Below are 17079 nucleotides of genomic sequence, written 5' to 3' on the forward strand. Positions count from 1 at the left end.
CTGTGTGCTCCTCTACCTGCCCCCCCCCCCCCGTGTGCTCCTCTACCTGCCCCCCCCCCCCCTGTGTGCTCCTCTACCTGCCCCCCCCCCCCCCCTGTGTGCTCCTCTACCTGCCCCCCCCCCCCTGTGTGCTCCTCTACCTGCCCCCCCCCCCCCCCCTGTGTGCTCCTCTACCTGCCCCCCCCCCCCTGTGTGCTCCTCTACCTGCCCCCCCCCCCCCCCCCCCCCCCCCTGTGTGCTCCTCTACCTGCCCCCCCCCCCCCGTGTGCTCCTCTACCTGCCGGTCCCGTTGCCTGCCTGTCATCCATCCTCTCCTGTCCACCTCCTGTTGTTCCCTACTGCTCTCATCCTCCCTACACTAAACCTCTGGTCTAATTCAACATGCGTCTGCGCTTGGGTTCCTCCTGTTCGATCATAACATTACTAAGTTGATGCACAATGCAGGATTTCATTGTTATCGTTTATAGTGTGCTTATCTCATTCTTCCTGCCCTGGCTGAATCAACCGTTAACGAGCGAGCATTTGGTGTACAGGTCAAAAAGTTGGTCAAAGTCTGATCTGTCTCCTTATGATGTAATTAAAGGGTTTGCTATTAATAATAAAACAGATCATATGACTGCCGTGGATTGATAGCAGCTGTGTCACTCAATCGCAGAGCTCAGTGTGGGATTTCTGTGAGATCAGAAGAAGCAGATTGAAGAGGAATTCCTTTTGGTTGCTCGCTTTTGCTTGGAAACTTGGATATCAGGTAAAATGGCGGAGAAAGTTTTAAAGAGTTTCCTGACTTGCCAAGTGTGTTGTGAGACTTTCAAAGATCCCGTGTCTCTGGGCTGTTACCACAACTTCTGTCACGGCTGTCTTGAAAGCTTCTGGGAGCAAGCTAAAAACAAAAACTGTCCTACTTGTAAGAGAAAGGATTCAAAGGATACTCTCTTAATTAACTTTGGACTACAGGAATTAGTGGACAGCTATGCTGGAAGACAGAGAGCTGATCCACCCGAGTCTAGGGCAGTGTGTAGAACTCACACACAGGATCTTAAATGGTGTGAGGAGGAGCATAGAGTTGTGTGTCCGGTCTGTGACCAGCAGGTCCATGGTCTCACACTGGTTCCTCTAGAAGATGAGATGCATAATGTCAAGGTGCAGCTGAAACCTCAGCTAGAGTCGCTGAAGAAGAAAATGAATGAATACAAAGAGATTTATGACACATATGGTAACATGGGCCAACACTGCAAGAAACAACTGGGAGAGACAGAGAGACAGATTAAGGCAGAGTTTGACCAGCTTCACAAGTTCCTAATTCAGGAGGAGGAGGACCGAATGGCAGCCCTGAGGGAGGAAGAGAAACAGAAAAGGGAGACAATCATCCTGGAGCAGGAGAACATTCAAGCACAGATGTCCCTTCTCTCAGAGGTAATCTCCGCTGTGGAACAGGACCTGCCGCTGAAAGACAACGCAGCGTTTCTCACTTCCCCCAGGGACCTCTGGTCAGGGTCTGGTCCACATCCGCTTCGTGGAGGTCTGGTAGACGTGGCCAAACACCTGGGAAACCTGTCCTTCAGAGTGTGGGAGAAGATGAGGGAGAAAATCCAGTTCACACCGGTTATCCTCGATCCAAACACCGCATCAACATGTCTTGTTATCTCAGAGGATCTGACCAGTGCGAGATATAAGGTTGGACCGCGGCAGGAGCACCCTGACAACCCAGAAAGGTTCAGGGTGTATTCCAATGTTCTGGGTTCAGAGGGCTTCACCTCAGGGGAACACAGCTGGGAGGTGGAGGTGGGAGACCATCCCGACTGGCTGATAGGGGTCGCTAAAGAGACGGTGGACAGGAAAGACGGGCTGTTTGCTTCACCAGAAAATGGATTCTGGTGTTTATTCCATTACAAGGGTGGGTACAGTACAGGTTCAGGTAAAAGATTGAACTTGAAGAAGAACCCAGAGAGGATCCGAGTCCTGCTGGACTGTGGGAGAGGGGAGGTGTCCTTCTTCGACGCAGGAGGAAATGATCCCATCTTATCTTATAGAGGCACATTTTCTGAGAAGATCTTCCCATTCTTTAGTGTTTGGCCAGCAAGTGGAGCTCAAACCAGAGATGTGAAAGTGTGTGTGTGTCTAAAGTGATGGGAATATCAAATGTCCCTCCATGAGAGAAGAACTGAACACGGTTTAGCTGTGAGATATTGTAGAGTTGTTCACAGCACAACTAATGTTTAATGAGGATAGCCAATATACTGTAATAAAACAGCATGTTTAATGAGGACAGCCAATATAGTGTAATATAACAGCTTTATCTGTATCTTTGAGGAGGAACGGTTAGTCAAAGTCTACATCTTTCATTATCCAATCTAAAGTAATACATGGTCGTTCTGCACAATCAAATAATTGACATGGTTAAGGTCGGCTTCATAGAACAAAAAAATAGACAGATAAAAAAGCAAAAAGGTGAAGGCAAAATATATTACAAGTGACAAGGTGAGCGGGTTGAAGGTATTCAAACGGAATGGTCAGTTCATCGGTCATCAGTGTGACGGCCTTGGGTTGGCCAGATGCGATATGCCCGGGGGTCAGGGGTCATTAAGGGATAACGTTTTATTACTGACTGCCAACCACTCGCTTATTTCAATCAGTATAAACCATTGATTATTGTAAACAGAATGCAACTTGATATGTTGACAAAAAAAATTACTAAATATCGAATGAAATGTAAAATAACCTAATTCTAACAATAGAAGACATTTAAACTGTTTATTATATAATCTGTATTGCATGATGTATAATGTAGTATGCTTAGTGTTGGGAAAATATCAGTCTGTACACATTCCTGTATGCTGAATATGATTCTGGAAATAATTGTTGCGAACAAATAGGGGTTAGAAAAATGATGGTGAGTGTTTATGAATTGCTTGCCCTGCTTGTATATTACTGCAACATAAACATTAAAGTTGTTAACGTTCATTTTGATTGTAGCGTGATTACTTGGACTACTGGGATGGACTTGGAAAGAGTGAGACTACTGGGATGGACGGGGAAGGAGTGATTGTTGTAGAAGTCAAGACAGAGCTCGAGTCAAACTCATTTACAAATGAGTTTGACTCGAGCATTTGTTCATTGTGGCCAAAATGCAGCATTTTGTTGCTTTTTTTGATAAACCTCATTGGTTCAACATGAAGTCCATTGTAGGGTATTCACAGATAAAGTGAGAATAAAGCACAAGAGTACACATCCAGGGATCACACTGAACAGCAGGGACGCTTCTGAACGCCTTGTCAGACTGTTCTTGGACTGCAGGTTATCACTAACTGCTCTGGGAAAAGCAGGTCAGAATGGAAAGAAAAGCAATTGTGTTGGTCTTATATACCACTGACATACATCGCCAAATGACAACAGGGCACATCAGGTTTAGTTCTTAAATTCAAGCCTACAAGTGGGACCATTATTGGCATTATGGACTTGAAGCCAACTTAACTATTACTAATACTACTAATAATCAATATTTTTTTAAAGAATACCACCTCATATTTTGTAAAAGGTTACATATTTGTTTTCATAATATTCAATGGGATACAATGAACAACAAAATGAACACAAGACTATGCAGACTGCTCAGAACCAGTCTTTAGCTGGTTATAACCAGTCTTTTTCTGGTTATAACCAGTCTGTAGTTGGTTTTAACCGGCTACAGACTGTTTCTAACCATGTTTAAATATGTACTGAACAAGATTACTAAAGTTTAGGATTTACTTTTGTATTTCCTTAGTACCATGTCTTAATATGGCCTCCTGCCCGAAATGACATGCCCATAATGAATAGAGTATGCCTCCACAACTACAAGGGCTATATGAATAAAGTTGGTTTCAAAAAGAAGGTAAGACCTGTGAGGTGGCTGCAGAAGTGTCAGAATCAATATAGATGTTACTGTGTCAGAGTAAATTCAGCTAGAACATAGTAAGAAATGTCAATTTTCAATTTTCGCCTAGAGAAAACACATTATTTAGAGTGAATACCACCTTGAAACTATAGGATAGTATCCCAGAACCTTTAGGGAAACATATAACAACATCTGATGAGTACCCTGTTCCGGGATAAATGCTAATAAAGTGAATAAAGTGATTTTAGAGAGGTTTTAGTACAGGTAGGTCCAGACGGACTAAATGGTGCCATTTGGGCACTTTTGGGCACCATCAGTGCCATTTGACCTTTCTAAGGTACCAGACTGTAAAACTAATTTTATTTCACTGACATATCACTATAGGTATTCATTCCATCCAAATTCAACAGTTTTGACTTGCTTTGAAAATTCACCCAGACCTCTATACATTTTCCCAGTCAAAGAAAACCATACAATCGAAATGAAGTTTGACTCCAACTGGAGCAGATATACAAACTGTAAAAACAAAGGTAAAAACACAGCTAAAAACTACAATCACTAGGGATAAAGATATATATATATATATATATATATATATATATATATATATATATATATATATATATATATATATATATATATATATAAACAGAGGTGGGGGGGCTGACGCTGGAGCAGGAGCAGTCGATGAAGGTGGCTCATAATCAGCATCATCATCACTGTGGAACCCAAGAAGAAGAAAGAAAAGAATGTAACTTCAAACAGACAAATAACAATATGTTGGGGTAAACAAGACCTGTACTGGGGAAGTCAACTAACAATCCAGTTTGCACCAGTTTGAGTGTGTGCATTTACTAAATTCATTGCAGGATACTAAATCAAATCCAAGTTTATTTATCACTTGCACAGCAATGCTTGGTTTGCTAAGTCCTCTCAACAATGCAAAAGGGAATAAAGAGAAGAAAGGATAGAGATTGTATCAAATAAACTATGTACAAAATATTGATAATGATAATTGATGCAAATAATATCATAAATATAAATATAAGAGTACCGATAGTGAGTGTGTGGAATGAGTAGAGTGAGTGGGGTGATCGATAGATAGATAATATCTAATAAGGTAAATAGATCGTCAATTTGACACCAAATCAATAAGTAATCGATAACAGAGATTACATACCTTTCAGGTGATGGAATTCGAACTTCTGAATCACTGTTGTCCGTGTCCAGTTCTGGCAACAGCAAGTCACTGTCGTCAGATGACGACTCGAGAGGGACTACAGTAGCCCCACTGTCGCTAGTAATGATAGCGAATGGCTCCGCAAAAGTATAGGTCTTTCTCCTGCCTGCCATTATTTCTTTTAAAATAATAACAAATAGAAGAAAAAGGCAAGAAAATACAAAATAACTAGCTAACTAGAAATGCAAACGTTGTAATAAGCGTGTAGTAGGAGCGTATATCTCTATCTAGCCGGAGTGTCTGAAGAGTGTTCAGAAAGTTCTCGGCGCTTCTTGCGCGAATTATGCTGTCCTTCCAGTCAAACCCGGGAAGATAGCTTGGGTATCCATTGGTCAATTTGGATGATTGACCCCTCTATCGAACCGTCAGAGCCAATAGAGTCGAGGGACAGTCAAATCAATGGACCCAAATCCATGTAAAAAAACACATTTCGCCAATCAAAAGTATCACATTGTATAACGATTTTTATTTGTTTATTTATTTTGCTCTTCTTTGGCTGCTAGTTCAGTGAGTTTTCGTCGTAGAGTGATGACCGTTATATCATTGGAATCTGTGAAGCCTCAGCTTTCATAGGACATATAGTTTGTGTGGCTGGCATGACGGAGCGAAATCGGCGGCGGCCCGTATGAGCGCATGCACGTTTTGCGTGTTTTGCTATGGGCTCATTTAGTTGCTTGGCGTTAGAATTGTGTTTTGTTTATGTAAAAATGGTTATCATGGGCTTTTAGCCGAGCTTCTTCCCGTTACGTGGGTATGCACCATGGAAATGTTGGAGCATGGTGGTGATGTTTACGGCTGTTTACAGCACACGTTGGCGCAGCTGCCCCCGCCCCCGGGGGGCGCTCGGGTTTAAGAGGTTAAGCGTGATCCCGTGTTTAGCACAGAGAGAAAACTGAAATGCCTAAATCCTACATTTATATGGATTCATGGGATGCTTTGGCAATTATGTCAAACAATGAAGACGAATATTAATTCTTCGTAAAATATGAATCATTCCTAAAATCCTAAATGCCACCTAGGACAGAATTTGTGGGATGAGGAACCAGTACCGGTGTTGGTACTGGTTCCTCACCCACCTGGTGGAACCCACCTGCTCCTCATCATAGCATACAGCTGGAACCGTGTGTGTCGTTTTCTAAACTCTATTTTACGAAAGAGGATTTGGGCCACATGTGATTTTTTTTTTAGTTCTGACTTTAAACTCATAATTCTGACTTTAAAGTCGGAATTCCAAAAAAAGAATCGCCTGATGTGGCCCAGAACTCTTTTTATTCAGACTTTAAATCAGAATGCAGAGATTAAAGTCAGAATTCTGAGATGATAATTAGAATTCTGAGTTTAATTTGTCAGAAATTTGACTTTAAAATATTTTAAATTGTAGTTAGAACCCCCAAAAAATAATCACATGTGGCCTTAATCCTCTGCCATACTATCCACATGAGCGATCCAGCCTTAATAAGCAATGTTTTAAATTCTCCAGGATGAGTTGATTTTACGATGGGCTGGGTGTTTTGTATTGAGCCCAGACAGACTGGTGCTTTGGTCAGTAGAGCCCCCTAGTGGCCGGATTCTCCCAGCCCGGGGCAGAGGGGTTAGGGGGAGAGGGCTTTGGAGACAGCGACAGGCCGACACAGATGAAGCACAGCTTGAATGAAGACGCTCCCATCACTCCAAGAACGACAGTTGTGTGGATAGTTGTGTGTTACTAAATTGACACACAACACTGGATTTCATTGTTATCATCTATAGTGTTCTTAATGCCCTGGCTGACCCAACCGTTAATGATCGAGCATTTGGTGAATGTGTGGAAAAGTTGGTCAAAGTCTGATCTGTATCCCAATGTGGTGATAAATGGGTTTGCTATTAATAATAAAACGGATCATATTAATGACATGGATTGATAGTAGGTGTTTCAGTCCCTCGGAGAGCTCAGTGTGTGATCTCAGTCGAGATCATAGGAGGCAGATTAAAGACGGATTATTTTTGTCTGGAAATTTGGATATCAAATGTAAAATGGCTGAGGAAGTTTTAAAGAGTTACCTGAAATGCGGAGTGTGTTTGGAGACTTTCAAAGAACCCGTGTCTCTGGGCTGTCACCACAACTTCTGTCACGGCTGTCTTCAAAGCTTCTGGGAGCAAGCTAAAAACAAAAAATGTCCTACTTGTGAGAGAAAAACCTCAAAGGATTGTCTCTTTATTAATTTTGGACTACAGCAACTATTGGACAAGTATACTGGAAGCCAGAGAGCTGATCCACCCGAGTCTAGGGCAGTGTGTACAACTCACACACAGGATCTTAAATGGTGTGAGGAGGAGCAGAGAGTCGTGTGTCCGGTCTGTGACCAGCAGGTCCATGGTCTCACACTGGTTCCTCTGGAAGATGAGGTGCGTAATGTCAAGAAGCTTCTGAAACCTCAATTAGAGTCGCTGAAGAGAAGGAGGAATACATACAAAGAGATTTCTGACACATGTGGTTACATGGCCCAACACTGCAAGAAACAACTGGGAGAGACAGAGAGACGGATCAAGGCAGAGTTTGACCAGCTTCACAAGTTCCTTATTCAGGAGGAGGAGGGCCGAATGGCAGCCCTGAGGGAGGAAGAGAAACAGAAAAGGGAGACAATCATCCTTGAGCAGAAGAACATTCAAGCACAGATGTCCGTTCTCTCAGAGGTAATCTCCGCTGTGGAACAGGACCTGCCGCTGAAAGACAACGCAGCGTTTCTCACCATCCCCAGGGACCTCTGGTCGGGGTCTGCTCCACAGGTGCTTCGTGGAGGTCTGATGGACGTGGCCAAACACCTGGGAAACCTGGCCTTCAGAGTGTGGGAGAAGATGAGGGAGAAAATCAGGTTCACACCTGTTATCCTCGATCCAAACACGGCATCGAACCGTGTTGTTATCTCAGAGGATCTGACCAGTGTGAGACATACGACAGGACAGTGGCAGAATCACCCTGAGAACCCAGAAAGGTTCAGGGACTATTCTAATGTTCTGGGTTCAGAGGGCTTCACATCAGGGAGACACAGCTGGGAGGTGGAGGTGGGAGACCATCCTGACTGGCGGATAGGGGTCGCTAAAGAGACGGTGGACAGGAAAGGCGGGCTTTATGCATCGCCAGAAAATGGATTCTGGTGTTTATTCCATTACAAGGGTGGGTACAGTAATGGTTCAACTGAAAGATTGAATTTGGAGAGGAATCCTACGAGGATCAGAGTCCTGCTGGACTGTGGGAGAGGGGATGTGTCCTTCTACGACCCTGAAGTAAATGATCCCATCTTATCTTATCGAGGCACATTTTCTGAGAAGATCTTCCCATTCTTTTGTGTTTGGGAAGCAGGTGAAGCTCAAACCAGAGATGTGATGGTGTGTGGTGCTAAAAGTGATGGGAATGTTGTGAGAGAAGAACTGAACACGGTTTAGATGTGAGATATTGTAGAGTCGTTCACAGCACAGAAGGATTAATGTTTAATGAGGACACTCAATATACGGTAATATAACAGCCTTATCTGTATCTTTAAGAAGGAAAGGTTAGTCAAAGTCTGAATGTTTTATTATCCAATCTGCAGTAATACATGGTCACTCTGCACGATAAAATACTTGACAAGGCAAGGGTCAGCTTCATCGAACCAATCAAATAGACATAATAAAACAGCAAAAAGTTGTAGGTAAAATATATTACAAGTGGCAATAAAGTGAGCGGGGCGAAGGTATTCAAAGGGAATGGTCAGTTCACTGTTCACCAGTGTGACGGCCTTGGGTTGGCCAGATGTGATATGACCAGGGGTCAGGGGTCATTAAGGGACAACGTCTTAATACTGACTGCCAACCACTCGTTTATTTTAATCTGTATCTTTAAGAAGGAAAGGTTGGTCAAAGTCTGCATGTTTCATTATCCAATCTGCAGTCCGTCTGCACAATAAAATACTGGACAAGGAAAGGGTCAGCTTCATTATACCAACAAAATAGACATAATAAAAAAGCTAGAAGGTGCAGGTTAAATGAGAGGCGACAATAAAGTGAGCGGGGTGAAGGTATTCAAAGGGAATCGTCAGCTCATTGTTCACCAGTGTGAAGGCCTTGGGTTGGCCAGATAGGATATGGGGGGGCCAGGGTCATTTAGGGATAACGTCTTAATACTGACTGCCAAGCTGTCGTCTGTTTCAATCTGTATAAACTATTGATTATCATAAACAGAATGCTACTTGATATGTTGACACAAAAAAAGACTAAATATCGAATCAAATGTAAAATATACGATTTATAACAATAGAAGACATTTAAACTGTTTATTATATAATATGTATTGCATGACGTATAATGTAGTATGCTTAGTGCTGGGAAAATACCTACATATTCCTGTATGCTGAATATACTTCTAGAAATTATTGTTAAAGATTTGTCCGCCTAAAAGGCGAACAATTAAGGGTTATACAAATGATGGTGACTGTTCATGAATTGTTTGCCCTGCTAGAATATTACTGCAATATAAACATTAAAGTTGAAGAATTTTTATTCTGTCTGTAGTGTGATTACTGGAGCTTCTGGGATGGACTGGGAAGGAGTGATCGTTTTGAAGTCAAGACTGACAGAGCTCGAGTCAAACTCATTTACAAATGTGTCGTAATGTTTATACTTAATGTACAGTTTGTTCATTGTGGAGAAAATGCAGCAGTTGGTTGCTTTTTTTGATAAACGTCATTGGTTCAACATGAAGTCCATTGTAGGGTATTCACAGTTAAAGTGAGAATAAAGCACAACAGTACACAACCAGGGATCACACTGAACAGCAGATACGCTTCTGAACGCCTTGTCAGACCGTTCTTGGACTGCAGGTTTATCACTCACTGCTCTGGGAAAAGCAGTTCAGAATGGCAGGAAAAGCAATTGTGTTGGTCTTCACTGGTGGACATCGCCAAAGGACCACGAGGCACATCGGGTTTAGTTCTTAAATTCAAGCCTACAAGTGGGACCATTATTAGCATCATGGTCTTGAATCCAATTTAACTGTTCCTACTAATACCAAGAATCTTTTTTTCAACATCTTTTTAAAGAATACCATATCATATATGTAAAAGGGTTCATGTTTATCTTCATAATATTGAATTGGATACAATGAACAGCAAAATGAAAATAAGACAATGCAGTACAGACTGCTCAGAAAAAGTCTTAAGCTGGTTATAACCAGTCTGTAGCTGGTTAAAACAAGTCTGTAGCTGGTCCCTACCAGTCTTTAGCTTGTTCTAACCAATCTGTAGTTGGTTTTAACCAGCTACAGGTTTTATCTTTACAAGACCACTAAAGCTAAGGTTTTCTTTTGTTTTTCCATAGTACCGTGTCTCAATATGTTTTGAGTGTGTTCCCATGTATAACACATTGGAAATCTGACTATAAGGTCAAAATTCAGATCGGTGGTAAAGTCAGTATTCTGACTCTAAACTATTTTAAATTAAAGTCAGAACTCCCAAATAATCACGAGTGGCCCTAGTCCTACTCTGCCATACTATCCACATGAGCGATCCAGCCTTAAGAAGCAACGTTTTCAATTCCCCAGGATGAATGGATGCTGTGGTCAGTAGAGCCCCCTAGTGGCCTGAGTCTCTCAGCCAGGGGCAGAGGGGGCGAGGGGTGAGGGGGTGAGAGGTGAGGGGTGAGGGGTGAGGGGGTGAGGGGCGAGGGGTGAGGGGGTGATGGGTGAGGGGGTGAGGGGTGAGGGGTGAGGGGGTGAGGGGTGAGGGGTGAGGGGGTGAGGGGCGAGGGGTGAGGGGGTGAGGGGGTGAGGGGTTAGGGGGTGAGGGGTGAGGGGGTGATGGGTGAGGGTTGAGGGGTGAGGGGGTGAGGGTTTAGGGGGTGAGAGGTGAGGGGGTGAGGGGGTGAGGGGTGAGGGGGTGAGGGGTGAGGGGGTGAGGGGTGACGGGTGAGGGGTGACGGGTGAGGGGTGAGGGGGTGACGGGTGAGGGGTGAGGGGTGAGGGGGTGAGGGGTGAGGGGGTGAGGGGGTGAGGGGTGAGGGGTGAGGGGGTGAGGGGTTAGGGGGTGAGGGGTGAGGGGGTGATGGGTGAGGGTTGAGGGGTGAGGGGGTGAGGGTTTAGGGGGTGAGAGGTGAGGGGGTGAGGGGGTGAGGGGTGAGGGGGTGAGGGGTGAGGGGGTGAGGGGGTGAGGGGTGAGGGGGTGAGGGGTGACGGGTGACGGGTGAGGGGGTGAGGGGGTGACGGGTGAGGGGGTGAGGGGTGACGGGTGACGGGTGAGGGGGTGAGGGGTGAGGGGTGAGGGGGTGAGGGGTGACGGGTGACGGGTGAGGGGGTGAGGGGTGAGGGGTGACGGGTGAGGGGTGAGGGGGTGACGGGTGAGGGGTGAGGGGTGAGGGGTGAGGGGGTGAGGGGTGAGGGGGTGAGGGCTTTGGAGACGGCGGACAGCCGACTACGCACATGAAGAGAAGAATGGTGTTGTGTGGATAGTTGTGTATCACTTGTTAAGGCCGTGTCCGTACCCGTAGACATATGAAGTGTAGACGCCGCATTGGCTGCTGGGTGAAGGAAATGCAGCCGCCATCTTGGACCTGTCACACTCCTAGTTGCTTAGCAGCAGAAGACACAAGATGCCAGAGCACTGTGCAGCATATTCCTGCTCAGATCGGCGGACCATCGCCAACAGGGCTCGGGGAATTACTTTTCAGGAGGAGACACAGTTGGGCATCGACAACCATCATTCTGACTTGTTGTCATTGTTTGTGTCGGTGTTTCACAAGATAAGGCTGCACCACGTTGCCAAACTCGCCTCTCTTGAACTGCAGAAAGGGAGCACGAGAAAGAAGCTCTGCAAAACAGTCCTCTTTCATGGGTTCTAGCGCATTCAAAAACGTTTTTTTCTAAAGTAACTATCTTCTATATATTGTTTCTAAAACGTATTAAAGTAGCTGACTTTACTGCCCCTATCTGTTTCTGCTTCTCTATCATATTTATAGTGCGTGATTTGCTAAATACCTATCATAGCCTACAACACATATGATAGGGTGACCAAACAGGCGTCCCTGTTTTAGGTTGCCTGTCCCTGGCTTAATACAGAAAAAACGACCTGTTACCTACCTGTTACCTACCTGTTACCTACCTGTTAAGCCCACTATGAATATTAAAACAAGCCGAACCATGTGTCCTGTACCATAGCTACATGCCCTTTGCAGCAAAAAATAACGCGTTGAAATCAGTTTGGTATTCAGCGAGGTTTGATTAATTAAATGTGCTGACAGTTCATTGCACCTGCCAAACAGATTACACTGACTGGAGCGGACGGCCTAGATGTCCGAGATGGCAGCCCCACGGCTCATCAGCGCCAGTAGGCAGCAGCGGTCGACGCGGCGTCTATTCTGTATTATGTCTGTGGCCGCACCCACCAGATGCTCTTCTCTGTCTCCCCCTCCTGGGCAAGACAAGCCCTCGTTTCCCCGGCTCTACGCCTGTTGGACGTGCACACCAGTGGAGGCTTCTCCATTGAGGAGAGGGAGGAAGATCCTCCCTAACATTGTTGAGAATAAAAAATGTAGATGCCCAGACTATTGTAATGAATTAATGCCCTTAAATATGACTACTTTATTGCCTTTGAATATATAATGTTCGTTTCCCTGGGTAAAGGGACATTAGCACCCCCTATCGCCTATTGACAATTACTTCAGGGAGGAACGTCCTCCGTCATCCTCCGTTGACTCCCATTCATTTCCCCGAAAGTACTGGCGGCCGGTGGATAACATGGGTTTCAATGTGAGAGAGGAGGAAAATCCTCCTCTGAGTGGGTGGGACCTTAAGAGGTCTGATTCGCGCAAAAATCTATCCGTCTGCGCTATGAACCAATAAGCAGGATCCCTGGATGTTGAGCAGTGTTGCCAGATTGGTCAGATTTCCCACCCAATTGGGCTACTTTTAACCATGTTAGGCTGGAAAAAATAATATTCTGCGGGAAATCTGCCCAATCTGGCAACGCTGTCGATAACAAACCCGGTCTGAATTGCCGCGTATGGCGTCACATTAGTGCCATAATTCACTAATGTGATAAAAGATGCATTCGGGCGTATTACATTATTCCACACGCGTAGATATTAACTGCGAGCGCGCAAATGATCTCTGCGCGCGCAAAACAGCCTCTCGCGCGCGCAAATTACCTCAGCGAGCGCAAAACAGCCTCTCGCGCGCGCAAATTACCTCAGCGCGCGCAAAACCTCTCGCGAAAGATGTTTTTACGCTCTCGCTCGAATTTAATTTTGGCACTATGGGGGAGGGAACCAAGGCAGGGCGATACGTGAAACGGCCAAACGTGATTGGCCGTTTCTGAAGCGCGATATTTGATTGACAGCCCTCCTCACATTCAATTCTGAATTGTACAGTAAATGGCTGAACGTATTGTAACTCCAGATTCTATGAGTATAGGCGCAGCCTTTGAAGTGTCGGCCTCATTGCCCTTTAAATAGCTGAAGAAAAGCTGTTTATTGGGAGCAGAACGTCCGCCGGCGCCCGACTATATCTGCGAAATGCGGACGTCGTTGAGGCACGCCGCACGCGGACGTTATTGAGGCCCACGCTGTTGGTGGTTGGGGATTACAAATTCTCAGTGCTACGGCTCACGCCTAGGGATAACCCAATATCGATAGCCTTAAAAGGCTGCCCCTATACTCATAGAATCTAGAGTTACAATAAGTAACTATCGTTTCAGCCATTAACTGTACAATTCAGAATTGAATGAGAGGAGAGCTGAGGAGGGCTGTCAATCAAATATCGCGCTTCAGAAACAGCCAATCATAGGAAAGCCCGCCCTGCCTTGGTTCCCTCCCCCATAGTGCCAAAATTAAATTCGAGCGAGAGCGTAAAAACATCTTTCGCGAGAGGTTTTGCGCGCGCTGAGGTAATTTGCGCGCGCGAGAGGCTGTTTTGCGCGCGCTGAGGTAATTTGCGCGCGCGAGAGGCTGTTTTGCGCGCGCAGAGATCATTTGCGCGCTCGCAGTTAATATCTACGCGTGTGGAATAATGTAATACGCCCGAATGCATCTTTTATCACATTAGTGAATTATGGCACTAATGTGACGCCATAGCCGCGGTGCTCAGTCAGAGACGCAGAGCAAGTGAAATCTGCGATAGCGAGATCCTAAATGCACAATGGAAACATTGGAAACGGAGGACATTGTTAACGTCTTATTAAAAAAAGCATTCCATTCATTGAGTTACAGTGCTAAGTTAGCGACCAAAGAAAGAGGTAGACCACTTCCCAAAATCAAGGTGACCAGAAGTAATGTCAACGTCAGTGTTGTGAGTGCTACATGGTTTGCTAGGTACGCATGGCTTACTGGTACAGGGTGTCCGCGGAGGTCTTAAAAGTCTTAAAAAGTCTTAAATTCATTTTTCTAAATTTAAGGCCTTAAAAAGTCTTAAATTTGTCAAAAATGTTATATGCTGGTCTTAAATTTATAACTCGGGAGGTCTTAAATTTGTCGGGGCAGGGCTATTTAATATTTTTCTCGCGGGACTTTCGGGAAGGAGATGTAGAGAGGCTACTTTCTTGCTAGCTGCATATATAAACGGATGTCTGCGCGCATGCTAGCTAGTCTGCAACAATGGGTTGCAAAAAAGTTCAACGTCAGTTGGCTGGAAGACGTCCGTTTCCGAGGTTGGCTAGCGTCCGTTGCCAACCCAGAACAGGCCAGATGCATTCCGTGCAAAAGTAGCCTACATTCAAGCTCGGCACCATGGGGATTAAGGCTGTCGTCAGCCATATGCAGAGCCAAAAACATAAAACCTCTGCCAGGAGCCACACACAGACCCCAGCCATTTCTACGTTTTGCATCTCTGCCCCGGCGCCACCGCCGCAGACGGTCCGCGCTGCTAGCACTGACCTGAGGGTAGCATTTGGTGCGACACCAACACTGTAAGCGGAGGTGTTGTGGATTCTAAACACAGTGGTCAAGCACCAGTCCTACAACTCGAATGAGGGGATAGGAGATCTCTTCGGTTTGATGTTCCCTGACTCTCAAATCGCGAGCACCTTTACTGCTGGAAGGGACAAAACGGCGTATATAACTCGCTTCGGACTAGCGCCTTTCATCCGAAATGTGCAAATCTGCAGCGTCAACAAGGCTGATTTTGTTTTGACGTTTGAGACGTTGAACCACGCCACTAAAAGCAAGCAACTTGACGTGGAAGTGCATTCCCGGTACTTGGGCTCGCAATTCATGGGGCCCCACATATATGGGGGTAAAAGGGATGATGATACATAATATTTTTTAGACAATATGCAGAATCTTTTCACGGACGAATTAACACGGTCGGCTATTTTTGCCAGCACGCCACCCTAGCCATATTATGGGCAACCGTGTTCCCCTTGGCTGTGATTTGAACTTTGAATTCCTCGTAGGAGTTCATAATAATACATTGCTCGCCTTGGATGAAATACACCGCTCTTGCGCGATTTATTTTGCATAAGGGTGAGTCAAATGACGCGAGAAACGCCCCTTCTATGTGAACCCATTGAACCTAAAGCGGAAAACCTGGTTCAACTAATTTAATCTAAAGTGAGCGTCGTGGTTCCATTTAACTGTGATTGCGAGTTGCGGCTCTGTCGAGCCAGGTTATCCCAAGAAAGCCTGGATATTCTCAACGAGGTTCGTGGTATACCCCCCAGGTCTTACTGAAGGCATTTATTTAATGGTGAAAATATTATTAATCAGTGGCGTAAATATCGACTGCCCGGGGGCGCAGACGCTGTCCCCCCCCCCCCCCCCCCCTTCTCAACAACTCACAACTTGGGTGCACCATAAATACCCAAATTAAAAATTTAGGCGCACCAGTGCACCCAAGGAAAAAAGACAGAAAGTAAACTTGAATGAGTCTCATTGAGTGACACACATGCTATGCTTGGGTTGTAATACAGCGGGATCCCCCCCACCATCGCGGGTTTAAAGTGGAAATGAAGCACTGAGAACTGTGTCAATTTTTTGTTTGTTTTTTCATTTTTGGAAACACATGGATTTTCATCAATACTGAAATTCAAGTAGTTTCACCGTAAAATGACATGTTTATAACGACTTTCGCCTCTAGGGCGCAGCCATGTTTTAAAAACGCAGGCGCTACGTCATCAGAATGGTTGGCTCTTTAAAATAAACATGTCGGATATTGGAAGAAGAACAGGGGGGTCCTTTTGTATTGCCCCTGGCTGTTCAAACGAATTTTATCGGTTAAAGGAGAGCGGTAGAATAGTTCATTTCCATGTAATTCCCGTCAAGAAGCCTGAAGTGCTCCGAAGATGGTTAGCTGCATTGAAACGCCTCAGCCCCCCAATGGGACCAGGGCAGAGAGTATGTAGCGACCACTTTATAGAGGCTGATTACATCGAAGAGGGAGCTTTTTCTGAAGATGGGAGATTTGTTCGCCGTCCCACCAATCGCCTGAAGCCAGATGCTGTGCCAACTATTTTTAATTTTAGTGGATATAGTGGTGGAGACTCGGACATACCCGTCAGATCGGACCCGGGCGCTGCTCTTATGCGCAGCGAAAGAGCGCAGAAACGTGCTTGCCAGGCAGAGGAACGAGAGGTACACTTAGCTTCTACTACTAGAGAAACAGATAAATTAGCAGACTAGCTCGCTCCATGCTCTTGATAATTTCTAATCCATCGCCAAAATAATGCATTGTTATCGGAAATAATCCATTTGCAAACACCGTCGGTTGCACTATTTTCGCATATTCATGTGCACACCCAAATGGCACGACAATTACTTGTATCATGAAATTAACAACTGTAAGGCAGCGTGGAGCCCAGCTGCTGCACCCGTGTACTTTACTTTTCTTATCTTATTATATTATAATAATTATTATATATATATATATATATATAAAATATAATAATATATAATGTGCAATATATATACATATCTTACACTGCATTACTACAGGTTCATTTCATGGCAGCAGACACTCTCCATGTCAGTG

General features: G+C 45.0%; 2 protein-coding genes across 2 annotated transcripts; both read left to right on the forward strand.

The window, feature by feature from the left end:
• Positions 1 to 588: 588 nt before the first annotated feature.
• Positions 589 to 2961, forward strand: LOC115540641 (zinc-binding protein A33). Its single transcript, XM_030352110.1, has one exon. The coding sequence runs from the start codon at positions 754 to 756 to the stop codon at positions 2125 to 2127; it is 1374 nt and encodes a 457-aa protein (XP_030207970.1). The 5' UTR covers positions 589 to 753; the 3' UTR covers positions 2128 to 2961.
• A 4166-nt stretch (positions 2962 to 7127) lies between these two features.
• On the forward strand, positions 7128 to 9629 carry LOC115539841 (zinc-binding protein A33). Its single transcript, XM_030350670.1, has one exon. The coding sequence runs from the start codon at positions 7128 to 7130 to the stop codon at positions 8535 to 8537; it is 1410 nt and encodes a 469-aa protein (XP_030206530.1). The 3' UTR covers positions 8538 to 9629.
• Positions 9630 to 17079: the final 7450 nt, after the last annotated feature.

The sequence above is a fragment of the Gadus morhua genome, chromosome 3 (genome assembly GCF_902167405.1).
Source record: "Gadus morhua chromosome 3, gadMor3.0, whole genome shotgun sequence".
Classification (NCBI taxonomy): Eukaryota; Metazoa; Chordata; class Actinopteri; order Gadiformes; family Gadidae; genus Gadus; species Gadus morhua.